The sequence below is a fragment of the Belonocnema kinseyi genome, chromosome 7, assembly GCF_010883055.1.
Source record: "Belonocnema kinseyi isolate 2016_QV_RU_SX_M_011 chromosome 7, B_treatae_v1, whole genome shotgun sequence".
Taxonomy (NCBI): domain Eukaryota; kingdom Metazoa; phylum Arthropoda; class Insecta; order Hymenoptera; family Cynipidae; genus Belonocnema; species Belonocnema kinseyi.
In genome coordinates this window covers 101,894,366-101,917,635 of record NC_046663.1, presented here as the reverse complement: position 1 = coordinate 101,917,635, position 23,270 = coordinate 101,894,366, and the positions used below count along the sequence as shown (strand labels likewise).

Sequence of the window (23,270 nt, the reverse complement as noted above, 5' to 3'; positions counted from 1 at the left end):
ACAATAAGTTGGTATTTTATTGTACAGGCATCGGCAAAGGTGGATAAATTAGATTTAAAAAATTCTTTTAAGAAAGGAGTTATTTTTAATAGCACCTGTGTAATCAAAATATGTTAAACCTCTCACCGATGGATTTTGTTTGTGTGTGTGTTTATATTGTATTTTGTTTTTAACTTTCAGAACTGGAACGGGAATGGGAAGTCAATAACTGACTGGACTTCAGCGCGTCGTAAAGAGTGAAATAAGACTGAGTAAAAGTATGTACATACATCACCGAACGTAATTTTTATCTGTCTACCTTTGGTCTACGTTGTTTGTCCCTCGTGTAACTTGAGATCGCGAAGAGAAACGCGAGTGACCGCTGTGGAATCGATACCACGTTTGTTCTTATACGGTCTCTTTCTCTTTCCCCAAGAGAGGATGTTCGTTAACAGAGTCCATAGGATTTCAAGTGAAAATCCTATTCTTAAATATTTAATCGAACGAAATCTTCAAAACAGAAAGGCAGTTAAGAATTTATTTAAATTTAATTTTTATGGCAAATATTAAAATTTGATCATATATTTCAAACTGATTGACTATAAAACAAAGTCTAAAGATTGCGATTGATCGAGATTTAAATGTAAGTTTTTTAATCAAATTTTTTTGATTAATTAGTGTTTAAACAGTTCAAAATATATAAAAAAGTTTCTCAGAAATATTAAAGATAAAAAAATGACAGTAGTTTCTTAATTAGTAACTTTAAATGAATATATAAATTTTTAATTAATATTAGCATAACATACAAATATTCCCTATTAGTTTCTTTAAAAAAATTTCCATATTGCCGAAGCCCAAAAGGCCTCGAAACTTGTTTGGATCCTGGTTCTATAAAAAAGCCGGATAAATAATAAAGAAAAGAGAGCGATGTAGTTTGGTTGTCTCTTTTCTTTTTTCTCCTTCTTTTGTCAATTTTCATATATAACTGTCTCCAATGATCCGATTACAATGTTGTTGAGAAATAATCAGAAGCATAGATCTTCAAATCATCGACATAAAATACACGAATGACCTTATGCTTGCGATGATTAATGTCGGGGCAGAAGAATCCAGGAGAATTACGTATAGTGTGAGAGATAGAGGAAGAAGTATGATGCAAAGAAGCAAAGGACCTATGGTATCGCCGTGAAAAACGCCTCTCTGGAAGGGTGTATTGTTCGTTGTCACACAATAATTTCCAGATGAGATAGTAAATCAAGTTTTCCAAATGTGCATAAATCTCTTTGCAGACGCATCTGTCAATCTGCCGGTTCTCTCGACGGACTGGTACACCTTTTTTCGAGCCACGTTGTTCTATGTACATCTCTCTCCACACATGCTAAATTCTTCGATCAATCCTGTTGTTTAGGGCGGCTGTAAATATCTTATACAGTATGTTCAAACAAGATATTGGCCTATAATTTTCTGGGTTGGACGCAAGTGTTCTTTTTTCCGACATTTTTTCTCCGATTGCTTCGCGTTTTCGACTTTAAATATGAGGTGAATATGTGGGCCAGAAGTTGGTTTATAGAAGTAAACTTCCTCCAACAGAATTTCTTGATATCATGTGGCCCAGTAGCGGAAAATTTGGTGTTACCCCTAAGTGCTGTTTTCACCTCTTTGGCAGTGTTGAACCCAAGGATCACAGCAGTTTTCCTCATACTCATGTATTTTTAAATTTTTTCCCACTGCCCTTTGTATAAGATATCATGCTCTAAGTTTGACTGTTCTTAAATGTACCCGAAAATCTTTACTTTTTTTTACATTTTTCAGTCTGCAAAGCACCGATTTTTTTTGCATAAACATTTTCAAGCTCATTTACGTAGAACACTTTTAGCTTTCAGATTACTATTTTTTGCATTGCGCTAGCATTTTTTTTGCTGAGTTTTCAAGTTTTAAAAGCAGATGCCTATCATTTTCTCGCCGATATTAGTTGTAGTAAGTGCGATTCAAAACAATCGAATGCGCTGAATTCCCGACAATGGGTCGGACAGGAATGCCGACTACCCTAGAGTTAGAGGAGCCAATCAAGGCCCAATGCAATCGACCGGCAAAATCTCAATACTTTTGAGTGGACGGATCAATTCAGGGATGACCGGGTGGAGTGCTATGATACCAGTATGTCTCCTGAACGAAAAGCTTACATGGCGCAAGTGCATGGTTTGTTGTGCGAGAAACACACAGAGCTCTCACATTTTTCGAATAAACGATTGCTCTAGCTCTATTGCAGCTAGAATAAACCAGCAACAAAGAAAGAGAGGCGACACTGAGACCAAACGGGAACAGCCATCCAATAGAGGAAAAGTGATGCTTCAGGATCCGAAGAAACATCAACATATAGGTTTTTCTCAAGCCCGAAGATTTCGCTGAACTGGATGACGAGCTACATGGAGATGTTTCCGAAGAATACGATCTCTGGACTATCAATTGTAGTGTGAGTAATGTAGCAAGACGTCTTGTGGTTGCAAGCCGTAAAACAAAACGAACTGCTGATCATAAGACCAAAAAACGAATGCATGAATTTTCTACAAAGATAGGCTGGGCAAGACAGTACGCGTCCCGACTTCAGTTGTGTGATTAACTATAACATTTGGCAGTAATATCACCGGCATGGTTCGACAGCATCCGCACAAACTGCGGATCTGTCATCACACATGCAAGAGGTCAAAACTGCTGACCATCAGGCAGCATATCGTCGACAATACGGACGGTTTTTCTCTGACCCCTCTAGACTCTTCCAAGATCCTCCAGTTACTGTCGTCCTCTGAAAGAAGACTCAGAGAACATAAATAGCTTCAAGGAGCTATACAGTGCCCTCAAAACTTCTGAGTAGGAATGCATGTCTCATAACTACCGATAAGGTGAAAACATTTTTAAGAGGCAGGAAGAACTATTCAGCTCCAGGACCAGATGGTATCAAGATCTTCTGATAAAAAATTTTTCTTCAACTGACCAGCATCTGGCCCAAGTTTTCACCTCATATGTAAAGTCAAAAGAGCCTATTCTGGAGTAGTTGGTGGAAGAGCCCACAGTGCTTCTACCAAAGATGGGCAACACAGCTGAGCCTAAGAATTACAGGCTCATCACTTGTCTGAACACACTGTATAAGATCTTCACAGCTATCCTAAATTGTAGTATTGTTCGGACGCAAAGATGCAGCATCCTAATAGCACTGCCTATCGATGGCCTGGATTGATTATCAGAAAGGTTTCGATTCAAACTCCCAGAAACTTGTGATCCATCTGTTGAAAAGCTTAAAGGTGCATCCGCACACCGTGAGGTGCATAAAGAGATTGATGCCGCTTTGAAAAACCAGATTTACTATGCCACATAGAATCATCGTGGGACACCTGACGTCACCTATCAGAGAGGTGCCTTTCAAGGCGACACCATCAGCCCACTCCTCTTTTGCCTCACATTATTACCAGTATCTCTCACATGTCGCCATTCCGAAGGGTACTTTTGGTTTATTTGAAGCGAGGAAAATTAGTTGCATCTCGCAGAACCTAAACTCGTCGACAAAATCCCCATACGACACCTCGTCTGTGGAAGACTTAATACAATGATCCGGCCAGACTCTCGTGCATCCTGTGGACACGGAGCGACCCCATGACGACGACATTATTCACTTTGACCGCAAGTTTCTTAGCATTTGGATGTAGGTTGTTCACGCATGAGTTGCACAACTGGATAGTATGTGTCCTAGATGCTCCGGGTGTACATGACCAGCTTTGTAGCTATAATCGGGAATGTCTTGGCTCAAAGTGTGGCGACGGTATACTAAACTGGAAATAACGCCGTATTGACATGCCAAAATGAAGCCATCCGTGCCCTACTTCCATCTATGTGATTTAAATAAAGCAAACGTTAGCTCATACGACATCGACTGATCATCCACATTTCTGTAGAAAGTTGCATATACCGTGCATCCACTTGTCCAGGAGCTGTTCACATAAGTTTTTCGTGTGTGCTTTCTTAATCCAGGTTTTCAGGAGCGAGTACTCGAGATAGATAAGATTTGATGCAGCTTGCTCACCCTTGATATTGAATTCAAGGTGCATGCTTTTTTCATGTGCATAACCTGTCGTGACTCGATATTAGGATATCTGAGATCGTCCTTTGTCCATGAACCACTCGAAATAAATAGAGTACTGCCGGGACAGCAAGCATGTTTGTTACAGATACTTTGCCCTGTTGAAAATTTCTATAAAGAATCCTGTACAGAATCCTACATAGGAACTTTGCAAGAACCTTTGCATAATGTTATGAGAGTTACTATGTGGGTTCTGACGTATGACTCTTTCAAGGAAAAGTGACAAGGATCTTATGTAGGTTCTGGTATAGTTTCCTGGTCATCGTGAAATGGCTAACGTAGGATCTTACCCAGGTACTTTAGAGGTTCCTCTACGGGAACCTATGCAGGAATAATATATAAAATGACATTTTATTTGTGCGATTTAATTTGTATTTATTTATAAATTCGCAAAACTCTGAATATTCGAACCCTCGAACTGCTGACTCTGCAGTTTCTAAACATAAGCCAAGAGTGCGTAAACACGCGCAGCCATCGAGGCTGAACAATATAGGTATAATAAAATTTCTAGCCACTCACCCGATGAGCTCGAACCACATATACGCGTCACATACGAACCGCTTGTGTGGGTGACCTGGGTACCTGGGTAGGATCCTATCTCAGCCATTTCACGATGACCAGGAAACTGTACAGGAACCTACATAAGATCCTTGTCTCTTTTCCTTGAAGGAGTCATATGTCAGAACCCACATAGGAACCTCATAGGATCACCACACACGTTTTGCAAAGTTCCTATGTAGGAAACTATACAGGAATTTTCAACAGGGTGTTCCTCGCCGACAGTTTAGAAGACCAAATTTGCCGGATGAGACGTTTGTATCTGCTTCGGAAAGTATTCTTTATATATGTCACATCCTAAATGCGGCTGTGTGGCACGCCCAGGTATCTGTAGGATCACTAGGAATCTCCAGCGACACGGTGTCATATAGTGCTTCTGTCGAGGAGCGCACGGTCTTCGGGGATGCCGAAAAGTTTTCCTCGCTTCAAATAAACCTTAGCGCATTTTGCTAACCCAAGCTCCATTCCAATGTCCTGAGATTATTCCTAGACAATACCTAGAGCTATGTGTAGTTGCTTTTTATTTTTAGCATCGATCTGAAGATCATCCATGTAAAATACATTATCAGAATACCAATACATTCTTGCAACAACTGAACAAGAATATTGGATAGGCAAGACAGAATGCACCCCGTTTTCAGGTTGGGATTGACTACATAAAATCTAGTAGACCGTTCAGAGAAAGGGTTTGAAAGTTCGCCCCAGAACTGAGGATCTGCAATCACAGACTGAACAAATCAAAGCTGCTGACAACGAAGATGCATAATGTTGACAAAATACGATTGTTATCTGTGACAAAGTGGAGAATACATAAAAGGAAGAGATGGATCAGGCAGATTGAACAATTTCTTGCTGACACATCGCGCCTGTTCAGCGTTCATCCTGTTTCTTTCAAAAATACCCCCAAGCCCAACGAGGTAGAGATTTCTTGAAGAGAGATATACAAGATTCCGAAAACACTGCAGTTGAAACAAGTTACGGATAATATCATCCAGTTCAAGGAGTTTTGCGACAACCTTATAATATCTGAGGAGAACTGTCCATCAATCACTGCCGAAGAGGTGAAAAAAGTACTTAGGGGCACGAAGAACTTTTTCGTTGCAGGACCAGATGGTATCAAGAACTTCTGGTAGAAGAAATTTACTTCTACATGTCAACATCTGGACCGCATATTCACCTCATATTTGAATTAGGAAATGCCCATTCCAAAAAAGGCAACTTGTCCAACCAAGAGAATTATTGGCCAATAATCTGTTTGAATAACTGTATACGATCTTCACAGCTCTCCTAAACAACAGGATTGATCGAAGAATTTATCCTGTGTGGAGAGAGAGATGCACAAACAACGTGGCTCGAAAAAAGGTGTAGCAGTCTACCGAGAGAACCTGCTAATTGACAGATCCGTCTGTAAAGAAATTAATGCCCCTTTGGAAAACTAGATTTACTATCTCAACCGGAAAACATCGTGACAATGGCCAAAGTCACCTTCCAGTGGGTCGACTTTCAGGGCGATACCATGAGCCCTCTCTGCTTTTTTGCATCATACTTTTGCCACTATCTCTCGCACCACAAAATTCTCCTGGATAACTCTGTGGTGACGCTAATCATGGCGAGCATAAGGTCACTTATCTATTTTATATGCATAACCTGAAGATCTATGCTTCTGGTAAAAGCAAACATCAGAGTGCTTTAAATATCGTCAAGAACTACGCAGAAGAGATAAGTATGGACTTTGGATTGGACAAGTGTGCCAAAATTCATCTCAATAAAGGAAACATTATTGTCGTTCCCAAGGACCCTAGTGATTGTGAATATAATTTGTATTAGACATCTTGACACTGGAGAGACCTACACATACATGAGCGTGCCTCAAACCCACATTCGGGACGTAGCATCAGCGAATGAATCTCTGCGAAACAGGTACAAGAAATTACGCATTTCATGCCGTCAAGGCTGACGCGGACTTCTGCATATTCAGTGTCTTTATAATCGAATAATACAGCTTTACATCTTTGCAAATGGCAGAGATCCTCTTCTAATAATGGTAAGGAACCATGAGTTGGTTGGCGAAGGAGCGTTCCTTTTGAAAACCATGGATTCTTTAAAAATGAAACATTTCAAGTTTTAGCATTGAAATTTTATAAAAATTTTCAAGTTGGATCGACATTAAGACAGGAACATTAAATTTTGTCGCATTTAAAATTAAATGTAATTCTTTTGATTTGCAATTTCAAGTCTTTAGGAATGTATAATTTTTAAATCAATTGCAAATTTAAATTGAAGTGTTCGCAATTGTACAATTTCAAATGTGAACCATTCACCAATTGATTAAATTCCGAAAATACATTTCGAAAATACATTCAAGCTGGAAAAAACGTTTTGGCGTTCAAAAATGAAAAATTTGAAAGATTTAGCTCTAGATAAAGTAGTTTTTAATTAAAAATCCAAGCCTTTAAGGTAGAAAAGAATTTTTCTTTGTTGAAGGACTAATTAGCAGATTACACTGATTGTTGGAAACATACAAACTTCTCCCATCTGTAATAATTTTGTGCAATTCTGTTACAGAAGTTGATTTTTTTAGTTTATGTTTTAAAAGATTTTTCTTGATCAAATCTACAAAGAGTTATGGATTAATTAAATAATTAAAAGATTTGTACACAATCGTGTTAATGACAAAATTGTGTGTAAAATTAAATAACACTATAGATTTACAAATTAAAAATTTGAATAATATGAAAATTTAAATTTGAACGCGGATGAAATCGAGCGATCTGAAATATAAGCACTTAAAGACCTTAAAGCACATAATATTATCCTCAAGCCGTAAATATTAACCAGTTTGATTTTAAATATTTAAAAGCATTTTAGTGATTTAAAAAAAATTTAAGTGTGTAAATCAGTTCAATAATTTAAGTTTTAACATTGAGGATTAATTTTATTTTCTGCTGATAAATTAAACTAGTACGGAAGGGCTTTCCCTCCTTAATTCTTTAAGGGGGTCACTCCATCTAGACGTTTCAAAAGTTGTTTGGTATTTGCTTCAATCGATAGATTTATTATCGAAGAATATTATCCTAAAGTTTCACCGGCCAATTCCAAATATTTTGGAAGAAACAGTTCTTAGGATCGACTCGCATCGAGCGGGGGCGATTCTGGCTGGACGCACGGTGTATCTCACGTAGGTGTTTCTCGCCACTTTTGGCACAATTGGCGGAGAACGAGTTTTTCGAGGTTTGCTGTACGGACCGGGTATAGCTGAATAATATTTCATACCGGTAAGTTATCTAAAATTTGATTTTTGCCGACCCCAAATTTTAAAGCGCATTTACTCAAAACCATATTTTTGAGATCGTCTGTCCGTCCGGCCGTCCATCCGTAAACACGATAACTCTCGAAAAAATGAACGGATCAAATCCATCTTTGGCATACTTTTTTTAGGTCCTAAGAGAAAGGACGAGTTCGTTAACCAGCCGTTTTTGATAAAAATGCAAAAAGTGAGCGAATTTTGAAAATTGTTGAGACACTTTTTACTGAATTTGAAAATTCTACGTACGCATATTTATAGTAATAAAAAGGACAAACAATTTATCCCCATGACTTTTTTCTATAAAAAGAAAAGTCTCAGAGTTATAGCATTTTCAAAAATTTTAAAACCTACCGAAAATCAAAATTTTAAGCCAAAAAACGCACGATATGAAAAAAAGTCAAGAGAAGAAAAACATTGCTTTTTGAAAGCCCTACAAGATTATCATAACAAATTTTTGGGATATTCTTGGAAAGTCAAGAATTCCAATTTTGATTCTACAAAAAATAATGAAAAATCAAAAATTACATACATTCAAATTCTTGATAGGATGCGTACTTTTTGTTTTATCCGTGAAAAATAACATTGAAAATAAAAAAATTAAAAAATGTGTGTAAAACAACGAAAGCTACGAGAAAAAAAAAAGATTCAACAAAGCCTGTTTACAAATCTCGGTCGAAAATCGAGCGGGCAGCGCGAGTGTCACGATCAGAATGTGTACCTTAAAACCTACAGAGCTTTGAGAAACTTAATCTTTGACCATAATTAATTAAGTTGACAATTCAGAATATCAAGACGGCATAAAAATATTGCCATCTAAAAGGAAAATTAAAAAGGAACCGAATGGGGTCTTTACGGGTACTTCGTAGAGGCTCCATTCGGTTCCTTCGCTCCGCCAGGGAGAGTATTGAATACGCAAGTGGGTGAACCTATAAAATTCATTAAACAGTCATTTCCATAAAGTTTTTAACCCATATATAGTAAAAAAATTACGTGAAAATCAAAACTTTTCTTTTAAAAAATGACTTCAATGCTTAATTTTTTAGTTTTAGTAAGTTTCTTAGGTTCACTCACTTGACAAAAGCTAGCCGATTAATTAAAAATGTTGGTCTTTTGTTTTAGATGAAAACTTCGAATTGCATCGTGCACACCATTTAAGTCGTCTGCGGTGTAATGTTACGCAGGACCCTTGATAAATCTGCCATTGTCAATTTTTTTTTAGAACAATTTTTTGTTTGTAGTCTAAACATGTCTTTTAATATATGCAAAAGATCATTGACCTTTCTTGTTGATACTTTATAAAAAAAAAAAAATCGACAAATACCACCTTTTTGATGCTCTATTTGGAGTAAATAAATTAATAGCACCATTCGCTAATAATTACCTTGCAATAAGTTGAATTAGAAACAAGGTTCAAATGCTTAAAAAAATTATTTATTATACACTAAATATTGTTAAATATATTAGTAACAAAACACTTGAAATACATCATACTCAGTATAAAACTAATACAAATCTACTAAATAATTCGATACTGAGCACTATATCAATATTAATATGGATACAATAGTATACCTTTGTAAAATAACATTTAAATGGCAGACATACTTCATTTTCATCAATAACAAACAAGTGAAAAAGCATGGAGCTTTAAATAATCGTCGTAAAATAACCTACTTACAAAAACTTTATTCGTTATAAATCTTTTGGTATGAAAAGACTAAAAATTATTCACACGTCTATGATTACCAGAAAAATTAATTACTAATCATACTTTAAAGAAAATTACACGCACACAGTCATAACAATATTCTAACAAATAGAAAGTAAATAACAATAAACAATAATATTACGCATTTATGAATTCGTGAGACTTGAAAAATGTTTGATGTTTATAAGGTAACGCTAAGTTTGGAATGCAGCAAGATTTTAGGCATATGCTATTTACAGTTAGATCAGCACTGATCAGATTTTTGTCCTGCTGAGCACTTATATTACATTTTAAGTATAATGTATATCACTTATAATTGCAGTTCGTCAAAATAAATTCATTATGTTCTGTTATATTCTAAGCATCTTCTTTCATTTTATTTTATTTTTTTTCCACCCTAGTTTCCGTCACAGATTCAGGTAACTTTCACGTCAGTAATTTTATGTACAATTATGTATGCTCAAAATATTGATTTTCTTCTTATACTCGTTTTCTGTCTGTAGCTGCGTATTCAGTTCCTTCGAATTGTCTCAAGTGAATCTGAAATTCAAAATTAATTTAAGGAATTGTATCAATTATATTTAATGAACAAAATCATGAATATCAAATTCTATTTTCAAATGATAAAGGTTCGAAGGATATTTAGTTTTAAAAGAAATTTTCTTCTTGTTATGCAACATAAAAATATAAAAAATAATCAATTTTACCTGCAAATGCAGGTTGACTTCTGCTGATCTACTTAAATATGGAAAATTGCCGCCACTTTTCAAGTGTGCTAATTTGGCATTGGGGTAGCATTTGTACATTTCTTCTCTGACGGCATTTGATAAAGCGTATTCATCAAAGACATCCATTATAGTGATTGGCAAGTGACAAATTTTCTGAGGTTGGATGTAGCAACTCGCACAATTCATTGTTAACCTCGAGGCCAGTTCTGGTTGTGTCAAACTTTCCAACTAGAAATCAAAATTTAAAAAATAAAAGAGTCCAAAAACTACAATTGACTAGGCTTCTGTTAATCAGGCGAAAGGTTAAAGAGAACTTTTTATTTCATTCCATTTCCGAACTTGAAGAAATATTTTCTTCAAGTAGTTTTAAAAATGCACGTATTAATTATTATTGTATTATATATTTAAGTATATGTATTTTTTTAAGTTGTACCCACCCTTTCGACCATAAAGTCAATAGCTTCAATAATTTCTCCATCCACTTTTTCTGTCTCGAAATTTCCCATCACCATCTTTTTCAATACGAGTGATGGAAGTATCCAGAAACTGAAGAAACAAGGCAATTTTAAATCGAGATATTAAATACTTAAAGTTTAAAGCAATAAATAGAATACTACATCTCGCATTTATAGCCTTCGGGGAGATTTTAGGCATGCCAGAGAAAAAAATGTATAAAGAGGCATTACATTTCTTTACATTTGAATTGAAGATTTTTTATTGAAAAAGTTTATGGTATCTTCCAAATTGAAAATGTTCGCATATTGGATGAATTTAAATTGAAAGCTTGGAAACTTAATATTTCTGAATATCAAAAGTCACAAACAAATTTTCAATTAAAACAAATTTTAATTTTAATTGATTCAAACCGCAATACTTCAAAATTAGAAATGGAAAATTTTACATTTAAATCGTTTGAAGTTTTACCATTTGAAATTTAAAGTAAAATAAAATAAAATTTGAAACTGAAAAAATTCAAGAGGGAATTTATTAAATAATTTTAATTTAAAATGTTATGAAATAGACAATTTCCCGTAATATTAATAGTAATATGAATTAATGGTAAAGTAATTTAGTTTTATTAGACAAAACTTATATAATTTTAAATTGAATCATTCGGATTGACATAATTTTACACTGAAAAGGACAAAAATATCATTAAAATTAAAGTTTCCACAGTTGAAAAACTTTTTAATTGAATAATTCTAGATTCAAATTTTGTCAATGAGAGAATTTCAAATTCAAGTTTAACTTAAGGATTTTAAAATTTCTTAACTAAATCAATATAAATAAAAAATTCACATTTTTACGTTTAAATTTTAACGCAAAGGGTTGAATTTAAGATTTCAAAAATCGAACAATATTTAAACGTCTAGATTACAAATGTATACCCTAACATGAACTTTGGTCATTTTTTATTCATTTTGTTTTATAAAAGCAATCACTTTTTGTACTTTCTCAGAATCAAAATATCGCTGGCAAACCCGCTTTCAAAATTCAAACATTTAAAATGCAAAACGAATTGAACGAAAACAAATCAGAGTGTATATAATATCCCACACAATTATTCGATAGGCACTTATCTGCAAGTATATAACCTTGGATATTCAGTTAGGTTCTTTCAAGGAAAAATAACTAATAACATTTTTATGGAACTTACACAGCCACGGAGTCAGTGTAACTGAACACAGAGGTATCCGTAAATGTGTTACATAAAACTAGTGACACTACTCTAGGACAATGTGCATTTACTTCAGCGAATTTCTGCGCCAGGAACCCGCCTGTAATTAGAAATGTTTTCCTAATTTAATCAAAATTCTTTTAATTTGTCATGTCTTCACGATTTAATGGACAAAATTGCAGTTTTCCATAATTTTTTAAGAGGACGGATAGAAGAAAAATTCTGTCAACTAAAAATCTGGAAAGACGATCATTCACCAATAGGGTGGCCCTTGTTTTCCCCTTTAAGAATGTCTTAACTCTCATTCCCCAGTTTTGATCCAATGTCCAAAAAAAATTTCCAAATTTGAGCGAAATCGGTTAATATTTAGAGGTCGCACAAAAGCATTGATATAAGACGTGAAAAAGTCAGTTGTTTGTAAATCTGATATTTAAACACGATGATATGTTACAAATAATTCCGAATTGTTATAATTTGTTCAGAATTCGTCAGAGAATAAGAGTCGATCATAATTGTTGAGGGTGAATGACTTTCAGCCACTCTTAAACTGACATGCAAAAGTTTTTGACCGCCTTTGTTTTGATGATTGATTAAGTTTTGCTTATTTAAATTATGTCAGAGCTGAACAAATTCTTTTTAAAAGGTTAAATTCTCGAAAAATTCGTTATGTAATCAGCTCAGGATGAAGCCAATTTGTCTATTTTTTAATTAGATATTGCAAAAATATTGTAAATTTCAATGTTTTCGTAAATGTTCAATAACTTCTGAAATAATCAACATTTTTTAATGTTCTTGGGCTCATTTTGAAGCTATTTTTCACCGTACCACAACAATTTATGAATATAAATCGTACAAATTTTATTTTTGAATTGCAAGAACTTGAATTTGTGACAAAAAAGTTGGAGAAATTTGAAAACATATTATCTGTAAGGAAATAAGAAACAAAATTAAACATATATTTTGAGGAAATTACATAAAAAATTCATGATTATATGTTTGATATATTTTAGAAAAATATTTTTATTACCAAAAAGAACATTGAGCCAAGAATATTGAAAAATGTTGATTTTTTCGGAAGTTATTGACAATTTAAGAAAACGTTGAAATTTACACTATTTTTGCAATATCAACTTAAAAACTAGACAAATTGGCTTCACCCTGGGCTTATTTTATACAGAATTTCGAGAGCAATCAACCCCTTGTAACCCCTTGTAAGTACAAATTTTGAATTTTAATTAGTATTTTGGTTTAATAATGTTTTAATAATAATTTCTATGATAAATAACCATTAATCGGTGACTTAAGAATATCCATTCATCTGTTAAATAATTAAAAATTTTTAAACAAATTTCAGGTAAGTCGCAAAATGAGAGCATTTTCTAGACGTTATGAATTCCTTAATCAATTATAACAATACCATATTTTTTAAAATACTTTTACAAATAAATTTATATTATATTATATTTAAAAACAATTGTTTCAACCATTTAAACTCTTTCGAACTATTTACGAGTATTCTTCGAAAACAAATCAGTACTTAAAAATATTAAAATCTGTCGAAAATTTGATGATAAACTGTTTCTCCTGCTTTTTTAGGTTAAATATCTATTTGTACCAACACGTTTTATTTAAATAATTGTGAAATTATTTTAACAAATGATGTTATTTTTCTAATTGATTATGTTACTCATAATGTCTAGAAAATATGTTTATTTCGCGATTTATCTGAAGAAAAATGTTGACAGAAATTATTATTGTTTAAACAATTGACAATTAGTTAACAGATGACTGAGTATTCTTAAATTACCGATTAATAATTATTTATGAAAAAAACTTTCAAAAAACGTTAATAAACCGCAATATTACATGAAATTCTAATTTTTCACTTTGGGATTTTCTTTGGGGACCCTCAAAATGCATAATTGATTCTTATTCTTTGACGAACTCCGAACACTATAATAAAATAATTAATTATTTTTCGAATTCTTAGCAACATACTGATCTTTGCGCGACTTCAAATACTAACCGAACTCGCAGATATTTTGATATTTTTTGGGGGACATTCGAACAAAACTGAGGAGTGAGAGCAAATAAACTCTTTAAAATATTCCACTAGATAAGTATAGATAAGAACCACCATATTGACCAATCGTAAATATTTTATAGTATATCCATTATAGAAAATCTAATTCTATTCAAATTGTGGATAACGGGTTAAATATTTTAGAGAGCAAATTTATTTTCTACCCAGAGAAGCGCCGAAAAGGTGAACCTTGTCTAATTCCATGTAGTCCAACAATTTTCTGAAACCGTCACACCATTCTTTAACATTCCAATAAACAGGTGCCTCAGCCTAAATGGAAATAGAAAAAAATGAAGAGAAATACGATAATATAAATATAAGCATTAGGGCGAAGTGAAAATGTTTAAATTAGTCGAATCGTTTGGGCTGAGCAAAAAAAAAGGTGTAGGTTAACATCCGAAAAAAAGAAAAAATTGAAATCGGTTAATATATTCTGTTCCATTATTTGATTTGAAATTGAAAACTGTGAAAATTTCAAAAAATTTCCCTGATGCTTCAAAAATTATGGTGAGTTTTTTCTATATACAGTTTTTGCTACGGAATAATGCTAAGAAAAATGTGTTGCTCAATTAAAAATTTTTTGAAAATGGCCAAAAAAATGTTTTTTAGATTGAGATTGTAGTGACGTTCAAGCGTTCAAATATTTCCAATTTTACCCTTTTTGAGCGATTTTTACGACTTGCTAAAAATAAGTTTTTAGACTTAAAAAATGATGGTGTTATTATGGCAGAACGGTATTTTCGTATAAATAAGCTGATAAAATCATTCTATATAAATACTCCCCCCCCCCCCCCCCCCCTATGCGGTTAGGCCTAACGCGTAGTACCTTTTAATGGTATCCGATTTTTTTTTTGGAAAAAGCTAATTAAGATCTCAGGGAAAAATTTTTCAGATTTATTGGCGGGGGAGGGGGAGGGGAGCAAACACATTTTTATTGTAGAAATTGGAATGCAGATTTTCGCCCGCTTTGATAAGGCGATTAAATAACACCATCATTTTTTGCGTCTACAAGCTTAGTTTTAGAAAGTCGTCGAAATCACTAAAAAAAAGTAAAATTTACAAAATTTGGACGCTTGAAACTTCACAAAAAAATGTTCTTTGTTGAAAAAACAAAATAACAGCCTGTTTATAATTTTATGTTATTATTCCGTAGCAAAAACTGTACATAAAAAAAAATTCGCCATCATTTTTGAAGCGATAGGGAAGTTTTTTGAAATTTTTACATCAAAAAAGGGAACAGAAGATGTTAACCGATTTCAAAAATTATTATTTTACTTTTTTCGGATGATAACCCACACATTTTTTGTTTGCTCAGCCAAAACGATTTGACTAATTTGATCATTTTCACCTCGGCCTAATAAGCATGAATAGAATTTAGATTTTTTTTTAATTTGATGTCTTACCGATATTACTCGATATCCTTTAGCTGCTAGTCCTAGGATTTGTTTGAAGAAAACGTCTGCAGTTCCGCTGGCGGGAGCGAGGCAAATAAGTGGGCATTTCACAGTCTTTGGATTTGAGTCGTATACTTTCCATCCCTGAAATATATTTTTTCTGTAGGTTTATTTTGTACTTAATATTAAAAAATTTCCAAACTGAACAAATTTTTAATTGTGAGTGCCCAACATCGAAACTTTTGATATTGAAAGTGAGTGAAAAGCGAAATTGACAAATTCAACAGATAAGCCTGTGAAATTAATCAATTAAAAAATTTATAAATTAGTCATAAACAATTAACAAAATTATTTTAAACTGAACGACGAATCTAGGCACATAAATGAACAATTTAAACTTTAAAAGTTAGACATTATACAATTTTAAGTCTGAATTGGTAAAAACCTACTATCTAGCAAATTCAAGTTGAAACGATGATCAATAAAAATAAAAATTGTATTGACTATCTTACATTTTCTGCTTCTGAAATTGAACAAATTAATTTAAATGGAAGCATTACAAAATTTGAAATGTTAGCAACAATAATTTCAGTTCGAAGCCCGGTGAAATTTAACCATCTGGCGTCTATTATTTTTTAAACATTTACAGTTTCCAAATTTAAAAACAAAATATTTTATTCACTTTAAATTTAAATTAAATAAGTTAAATGTATAAAAAGGATAAAAATCCACATTGCAAATTCAACAATTTGATATTTGTGGAAGATCATAGAGATTTTAATCAAAAGATTTGAGTACTATTGTGAAAAGTATGAAATACATATTACAAAAATATAAACGAAGATTTGTTACTTTAAAGCATTGAGAATTACACAACTTAAAATGATCCATATTCTAATTGGCAGAATGTAAACTTATACAATGTAATATCCTCAAATCTCTTGGAAAGTTAAAAATTTGAAATCCACAGTCTGAAGGATTGAATAATATACAATCTGAATCTGAGATGTGATAATAAAACATGAAAATAATAAAATTATACATCTATAAATTTGAGAGAGAGTACATATTAAGAAAAAATCATTTTTGCAGATGCAGTACAACCATATATTGAAAGAAAATACATGAATATTGCACAATGTTTCTTAATTATCACTGATGATTGCTGATTTATTGGCCGTTTAAGAGGTGCAGGGGAGAGTGGTGCCAACTAGATATCGGTACATTATACTGGATAATGCGTATTTCCTACAGAGTAGTGACCTGGAGGGGGTGACGTCGGAAAATTGTATACACATAGAGAGCTACGACTATTTAAATTGAGCATATGCAAATCAATTTTATACTAGCAACCATGATTCGCGCGTCGTGCACGCGATAATTTTCTTATTAGCAGTCAAATTCGTAATATAAATGTCTCAGAGGGGCCTCTAAAAACAAAAACAAGTTTCTGATAATTTCCCGGTTACCAAATATTTTTACAAGTATTAAGTCAAATTATTTATTCAACAGTTCAGAGGCGGACTACGACTCGTCAGCCAACCCGAAAAAAGTTTTTCAGACCGGTCCTAAAAGCCGTTCTACCCAATGTTTTTGAAGAGTTTGAAAGATTTCCCGGGACTTAAAATTATTTTAACAGAATTCAAAGGAATTCATAGAATTTCGAAGAAGTTTTGCGATTTTGAGATACTTTAACTGATTTTTAACTTCTTAAGTAAATTTATAAGATTTTCAAGATTTTACGGCAGTTCAAGGAATTGCACATAATGTCTTCAGAGATAAAAACAAAATTTATGGAATTGCAAAATATTTCCTAAATTGCGTAAGGATTTCGAAATATTTCTTAGGATTTAAAAGGTTTAAGAGTATTTTTAATTATTTCAAGGGACTTCATAGAAATTTACAGATTTCAAATGAATTTTATGATAGTTTTAAGTGATTTTTTACGGATTTCAATACATATAAAAAAATTCTAAACGTTTACAATATTTCTGTAAATTGCAAAGAATTTGACAAAAATGAAGAGATTTTGTAGGATTTCAAAGATTTCAAGATAGTTTTAAAAATTTTGGTTGATAGGCTGTTTTAAAGGATTTCTTTAAATTTCGAAAGATTTTGAAAGGATTTCGTAAATTTTATAAAATTTTAGCATATTGAACAAGGCTGCAAGGGATTTCAGAGAATTGCCGATATTTACAAATATTTCAAAAGGATTTTTACGTGATTTTATAATATTTTAAAGTTTTCCAGTATTTCTAAGAGATTTTTTATGCTTTTAATAAACTATTTTAATAAATTTCCCAAGCGCTCAAAAGATTTTACAGGGCTTCAAATATTTTAAGATATTTAATGAATTATAATCAGATTTCACGTAATTTCATTGGATTTTATAACATTTTAATGGAGTTCAAGGGATTTTTTCACAAGAATTAAGGGGTTAAACAATTCTTTTATTTGAAAAGATTTTCAAATATTTAGAACAAATTTCAAGAATTTTAAAGGTTTTTAAGGGATTTAAAAGATTTTAAAGAATTTAAAAGATTCTCAAGAATTTCCAAGCGTCTAAAGAACTTTCGAGGTATTTTAAAATACTTCACAGAATTCGAAATATTTTGAGGTATTTCCAAGAATTCCGAGGACTTTTCAAGAGATTAAGAAAATTTGAAGAAATTATCAAGGAGTGTGGTGATTTTAAAGAATTAAAAAAAATATATATACGGTTTTAAAGAATTTTCTGTATAATTTCGTAAGATTTAGAAAGATTTTATAGGACCTATAAAGTTTTAGGAAAATTAAAAAGATTCCAAGGGATTTTTTAAGGATTTCAACATTTTTAATCAGATTTTCAAGTATTTAAATGATTTTAAGGGATTTCGAATACTGCCAAGTTTTTCAATAAATTTTCAAGAATTTCAGGATCACCAAATGTCATCAAATAATTAGACTAAACCTAAGTGAACAGCTACAAATTAAACAATTCCATAAACTTCGTTTCAAATTGAAGTATTATTAAATAAGGATCTTGAAACTCAACTACTAAAAAGTAATAATTTTCAAATTATACATCAGATTCTTTTTAACTTAATATTTTAATCTAGCTTACAAAAGTAATAACTTGAGAATCAATTACAAAGATTTTACATACATGCGGATAATATTAAGCAATATTTCAAATATTAATATTATTTATAATTGTTTCCATTTTCCAGTGAAAAGAAAACAAGTAATAGAAAGTCAAAAAATCCTGCTACTATTATTGCACTCTAATAATTTTTTACAAGAAATAAAATCAAAATCAGGGTGGCCATTTTAATCGACGTCAAAAATTCTAGGGTCATTTCCCGGTTCGCAAACATTTTTCACGGTCAATTAAATTTAAAAAGTCGAAATCTTTAAGCTAACATTTTTAAATTAAATGCATTTCAACTGAAAAATGTAGAATTTTTAACTTTTATAAATTGCAGAGTTCAATGATTCAGATTAAGTTCAAAAAATATAAATTTATGTTATCATTTTCAATGTTCTAAATTAAAAAATCAATCAATCAATTTAAAGATTCAAAAAATTATAGTATTTTATCCAATCTTAATTTTTGTTCGTTTAAATATCCTTAAAAAGCTTAAAAGTTTCATTTTAAACTCTTAAAAAATCTACATGATGTTTTGAATTTGTTTAAATGTCAAATTATTATTGAAAGTTTTTCATAATTTCGAAATACCTTAAATACCTTTTTAAAAGAATTCGAATTTCGAATAATTTTTCAAAATAAAAAATAATTTTCAATTTTCCTTGCAATCTTAAGAAAATGTTTTTATTCATTTGAAGCCTTTTACAATTCTTAAATCCTTACAAACGTTTGGTTCAAAATCTGCAAAATTCTAGATTTTGTTTTTAATTAGGCCATGGCTGTATGTACAGGAATTTCGGTACGAATAGCCGGTTTTTGCCGGAACACACACTTCGTTTAAATTATTTGAAATCATTTCAAGTATTAAATTAATTTTGAATCTTTTCAAAGCCTCTGAATATCTCTAAAAATTGCTCGAATTGTTCTACAAATAAAGTGTTCAATTGTTATTTATACATCAAAATTTCACTTACAAATTAACTTAGGTTTTTTTTACTAAGGCCTTTGAATTTAACCAGTTTAATTTTTACCGCTGAACTCTGAAAATTCTTAAATTTTGAACATATTTAAAATCGCCTTAACAAATCAAGTATTGTTCACTTTTGGATACTTCATGTACAGTTAAATTTTTAAAATAATTAATTTATATTTACAGTTGATCAAGTAAAAATGTTTTGTATCCAAAATTATCAATTGCAAACGCTTTTAATTTGAAATAGTTCAAGTCTTCCAAGATTGCATTTTATAATTATTTAAATTAAAAATTTACGCTTGAAAGTAAAAATTTTGTTAAGTAAAAGATTTTCAAATTGCGCATTATAAACTGAATGATATCATAGTTAAAGGAGATAAAAATTCAACTAATTCTTTAACAAATGGTTCAAATCGAACTGGGACAGATTTTTCTTCTAAAATGTGTCAAGTTCCCGGTCAAAAAATAAATTCACTGCCATTTTCCAGTTTTTCCCGGCCTCGAGAAATTCCCAGTTTTCCGGTCCAGTGATCATCCTGAAATTATTCTCTCAAATAATTATTATAGTGCATCTACTGGTATCCAGTACATACCACTCGCCCTTATATTTAATTACGGCAGATTTTTTCTAAATTCTGAAGTCAATAAATTTAAATCAAAATTTGTTTCATTATCCTAATTATCCATTTTTCAATTATTAGAATCAGAAATGATTTACTAAAGCTTGCCCAACAAGAGATTTGTGACAAATAAATTTAATCACAATAAAAATGTAGAAATCTAACATTAAACTACGATCAAATAATTTATACAAAACGTACTTCAATCGCGTGGATTGTCCCCTGGGAATAGCAGAAGCTCCCACTCCCGTGTAAGTGCCACTTAACACTTTCTCGTTGACAACAAATAAATTAATTGCGGATATATCTGAACCATTCAGATAATTAAAACTGAAGATAAACAAATCGCGCAGCCATGAATAATATTTTCATTCGTAGACGCATTTTTTTCTCAAATAATTAAGGTGATTAGTGAAAGAATATCAAAATGAAATGAATTGTTGATTTTCAAAAATAGATTAATTTAACATTTGTTTACCTTCGTACCGTCGACATCAACAACGATTTTTCTGAGTGGTACAGAGCTTCGAAAACTCAAATATTCGTGAGATCGAGATAAATCACTAGCAGAGGACATGTTTCTCCTCACACGATTCGCTTAGCTTTATCATATGCATTAAGCAAGAATAATAGGTAATTTTACACTCTTATCAGATTGCCAATATAACTGTAACTGAATACACTAGGAATTTGTATTTCTTCTTGAAATGACATTTCTTCTTATTCTTGTAATGATTCGTTAGATTGTCTGCTTCCAGTAGAAATCGTGAAAATGAGGTTCCTGCACTGAGCTCCTGAGCATAGCTCGTGCGTTAGTCGAAGCTCTAGTCTAGTCTAGTCCAACTGTACTCAATAGATAAATTTTCTGGAGGAATGGGTTGTATCAAAGCTAAGATGTTGCTTATTGTATTTCAAAAAGAAAAATTTATTGTAAAATAAATCTGGAATTTGTATATCATTCTATTTTTTTTACAGGAAATATTGTGTTTACAATTTCCATGACATTCATTAGGAATAAGAAAAAAATATTCTTGATAATGTTAAACATAGTTTATAAAAAAATGTATTTAACATTATAATCCAGAATAATTAAAAAGAGATGTAATTTTGTTAAGGGCATGTGACACAGCTAAATACCTATATTACCGACCTCACTTCATCCGTTCACTGAATGTTTTTTGGAACCTAAGACCTTTTTTTGTAAATAAAATATCGAGCTGAAACTTTGGAAAATGTGTTAGAGTTGTAAAGTAAAGTAAAATGTAAAATAAAATAAAGTAAAGTAAAATGTAAAGTTTCATGAAACTTTAGCCTGATGAAAAGTTTGATGAAACATTGGGGGTTTCGTAAAACATTATAATGTTTCAAACATAGTTTAGGTACTGCATTTTGGTAGGAACTCATTGGCGGATCCAGAGGGGGGCGATCGCCCCCCCCCCCGAGCTCTAAGTTTTTATACTTATAACTTGAAATATATTTTTTTTTTTTTGCTTTTTTCGACTTATACGCCCCGATCGCCCCCTCCGAGACCAAGGCCTGGATCCGCCGCTGTAGGAACTTCACTGAAAATGATTTTATCTTTTTTCTGAACCTCGACATTTTTTGAATGTTCGAACTTTTTTTTATACATAAAATATCGGTCTCAAACTTTGAGGAATGCAAGAGCCGAAAGAAAACTATAAAGTACAAACCTTAATAATAAAAGATGTAAAAAAATGTCAACTATCAATTCTATCGGCATCAGCCGGTAACGTTCTACACAAAAATACGATCCCTGGCGGCCACTAGACGAGGCTCTAGAGGGTTCGTATTTTCGTGTACAACGTTACCGGCTGATGCCGTTAAATCTGATCCATGCCGAGAAGATTTAGTTATCGACTGTAGGTCAAGCAGGTTCTCTTCTGACCATTTTAAGTCAATTCGGAAATTGTAGTTTACTTTCTGACCAGTAACCAGTAATCAATAATTTGCTACATAAATTCAAGATAACTATTTTTGAAACATAAATGTGCAATATACTATTCAATAAAGTAATTTTTCTCATTTCATATTTTCTTCAAATCGTTGAAAATTTTAGTAGCTTAAAGAAGTAATTTTATGGGTTTTCATCTGAAAAAGGTAAAAATATTTTGAAACATTTGCACATTGAAAAAAATGGCCTGTTAGTTCAAAAATGAATTCCATTTTTTTGGACATGTACAGTTTTTGATAGTGAACAGTAATATATCAAAAATCATAAATTAAAACAAAATATTGTACAATTTATAATTTTTTGCAATGTACATTGTACAGAATTTCAAGCTGAAGAAAATTCAGGTTTTACATATTTAAAATTTTCTAGCAAAAAGTTTTCATTTAACTCAATAAAAAACATGTAATCCCGAAATTCGGGATGACTAGTCCAATCGTTTTCAGAAGCTTAACTAGTCCCGAATTTTCGGGACTACTATCGGCGAGAAAACTATAGGCATCTGCCTTTGAAGCTTAAGAAATCAGTCAAAAAAATGTCAGCGCAACAAAAAAATAGTCATTTAAAAGCTGAAAGTGTTCTACGTTAATGAGCTTGAAGACGTTTAAGTAAAAAAAATGTTGTGCTCAGTAGACTGAAAAATGTAAAAAAAAATGTAAGGACTTTTGGGTACATTTAAGAATAGTCAAGTTTAGAGCATTATTTCTTATACAAGGGGCGATGGGAAAAATTTGAAAAAATTCATGAGTATGAGGAAAACTGTTATGAACCAGTTGCAGTTGAGAAATTTAAAACATAATAAAAATTGTTGCTTAAAAGTACAAAAATGTGCAACTATATTATCTACAGCTCTAATACAGATATTAAAGCGATTCAAACTGCAAACTGTAATAGATAGGCTCTGTATTTATATTCAATCAGCCGGAAGGACGTGTTCGTCTTATTTTTTGTGAAAATCGCGATATTGTTATACATTTTTTTTGTTGGAAAACAAGTGACAGAAAGAAGGGGGGG

The 23,270-nt window shown here is 32.0% G+C and overlaps 2 protein-coding genes across 5 annotated transcripts in view; both read right to left on the bottom strand.

Moving 5' to 3' along the window:
- The window catches only part of LOC117176321 (major facilitator superfamily domain-containing protein 12-like), an 11,089-nt gene extending 10,722 nt beyond the window's left edge, over positions 1-367 (bottom strand). Inside the window, exon 1 of one of the 4 annotated variants that reach the window (XM_033366546.1) lies at positions 299-367. The gene's annotated coding sequence lies outside the window, so the exon portion shown is untranslated. Of the gene's footprint in view, positions 1-126; positions 243-269 lie in introns of those variants that run through there. The other 3 variants (XM_033366545.1, XM_033366543.1, XM_033366542.1) reach the window with 3 other exon arrangements.
- A 9,349-nt stretch (positions 368-9,716) lies between these two features.
- On the bottom strand, positions 9,717-21,071 carry LOC117177254 (maspardin-like). Its single transcript, XM_033367834.1, has 7 exons — positions 20,766-21,071; positions 15,577-15,711; positions 14,338-14,443; positions 12,070-12,190; positions 10,850-10,958; positions 10,392-10,640; positions 9,717-10,224 (listed from the first exon to the last, which is right to left on the bottom strand). The coding sequence occupies exons 1-7, from the start codon at positions 20,862-20,864 to the stop codon at positions 10,165-10,167; spliced, it is 879 nt and encodes a 292-aa protein (XP_033223725.1). The 5' UTR covers positions 20,865-21,071; the 3' UTR covers positions 9,717-10,164.
- Positions 21,072-23,270: the final 2,199 nt, after the last annotated feature.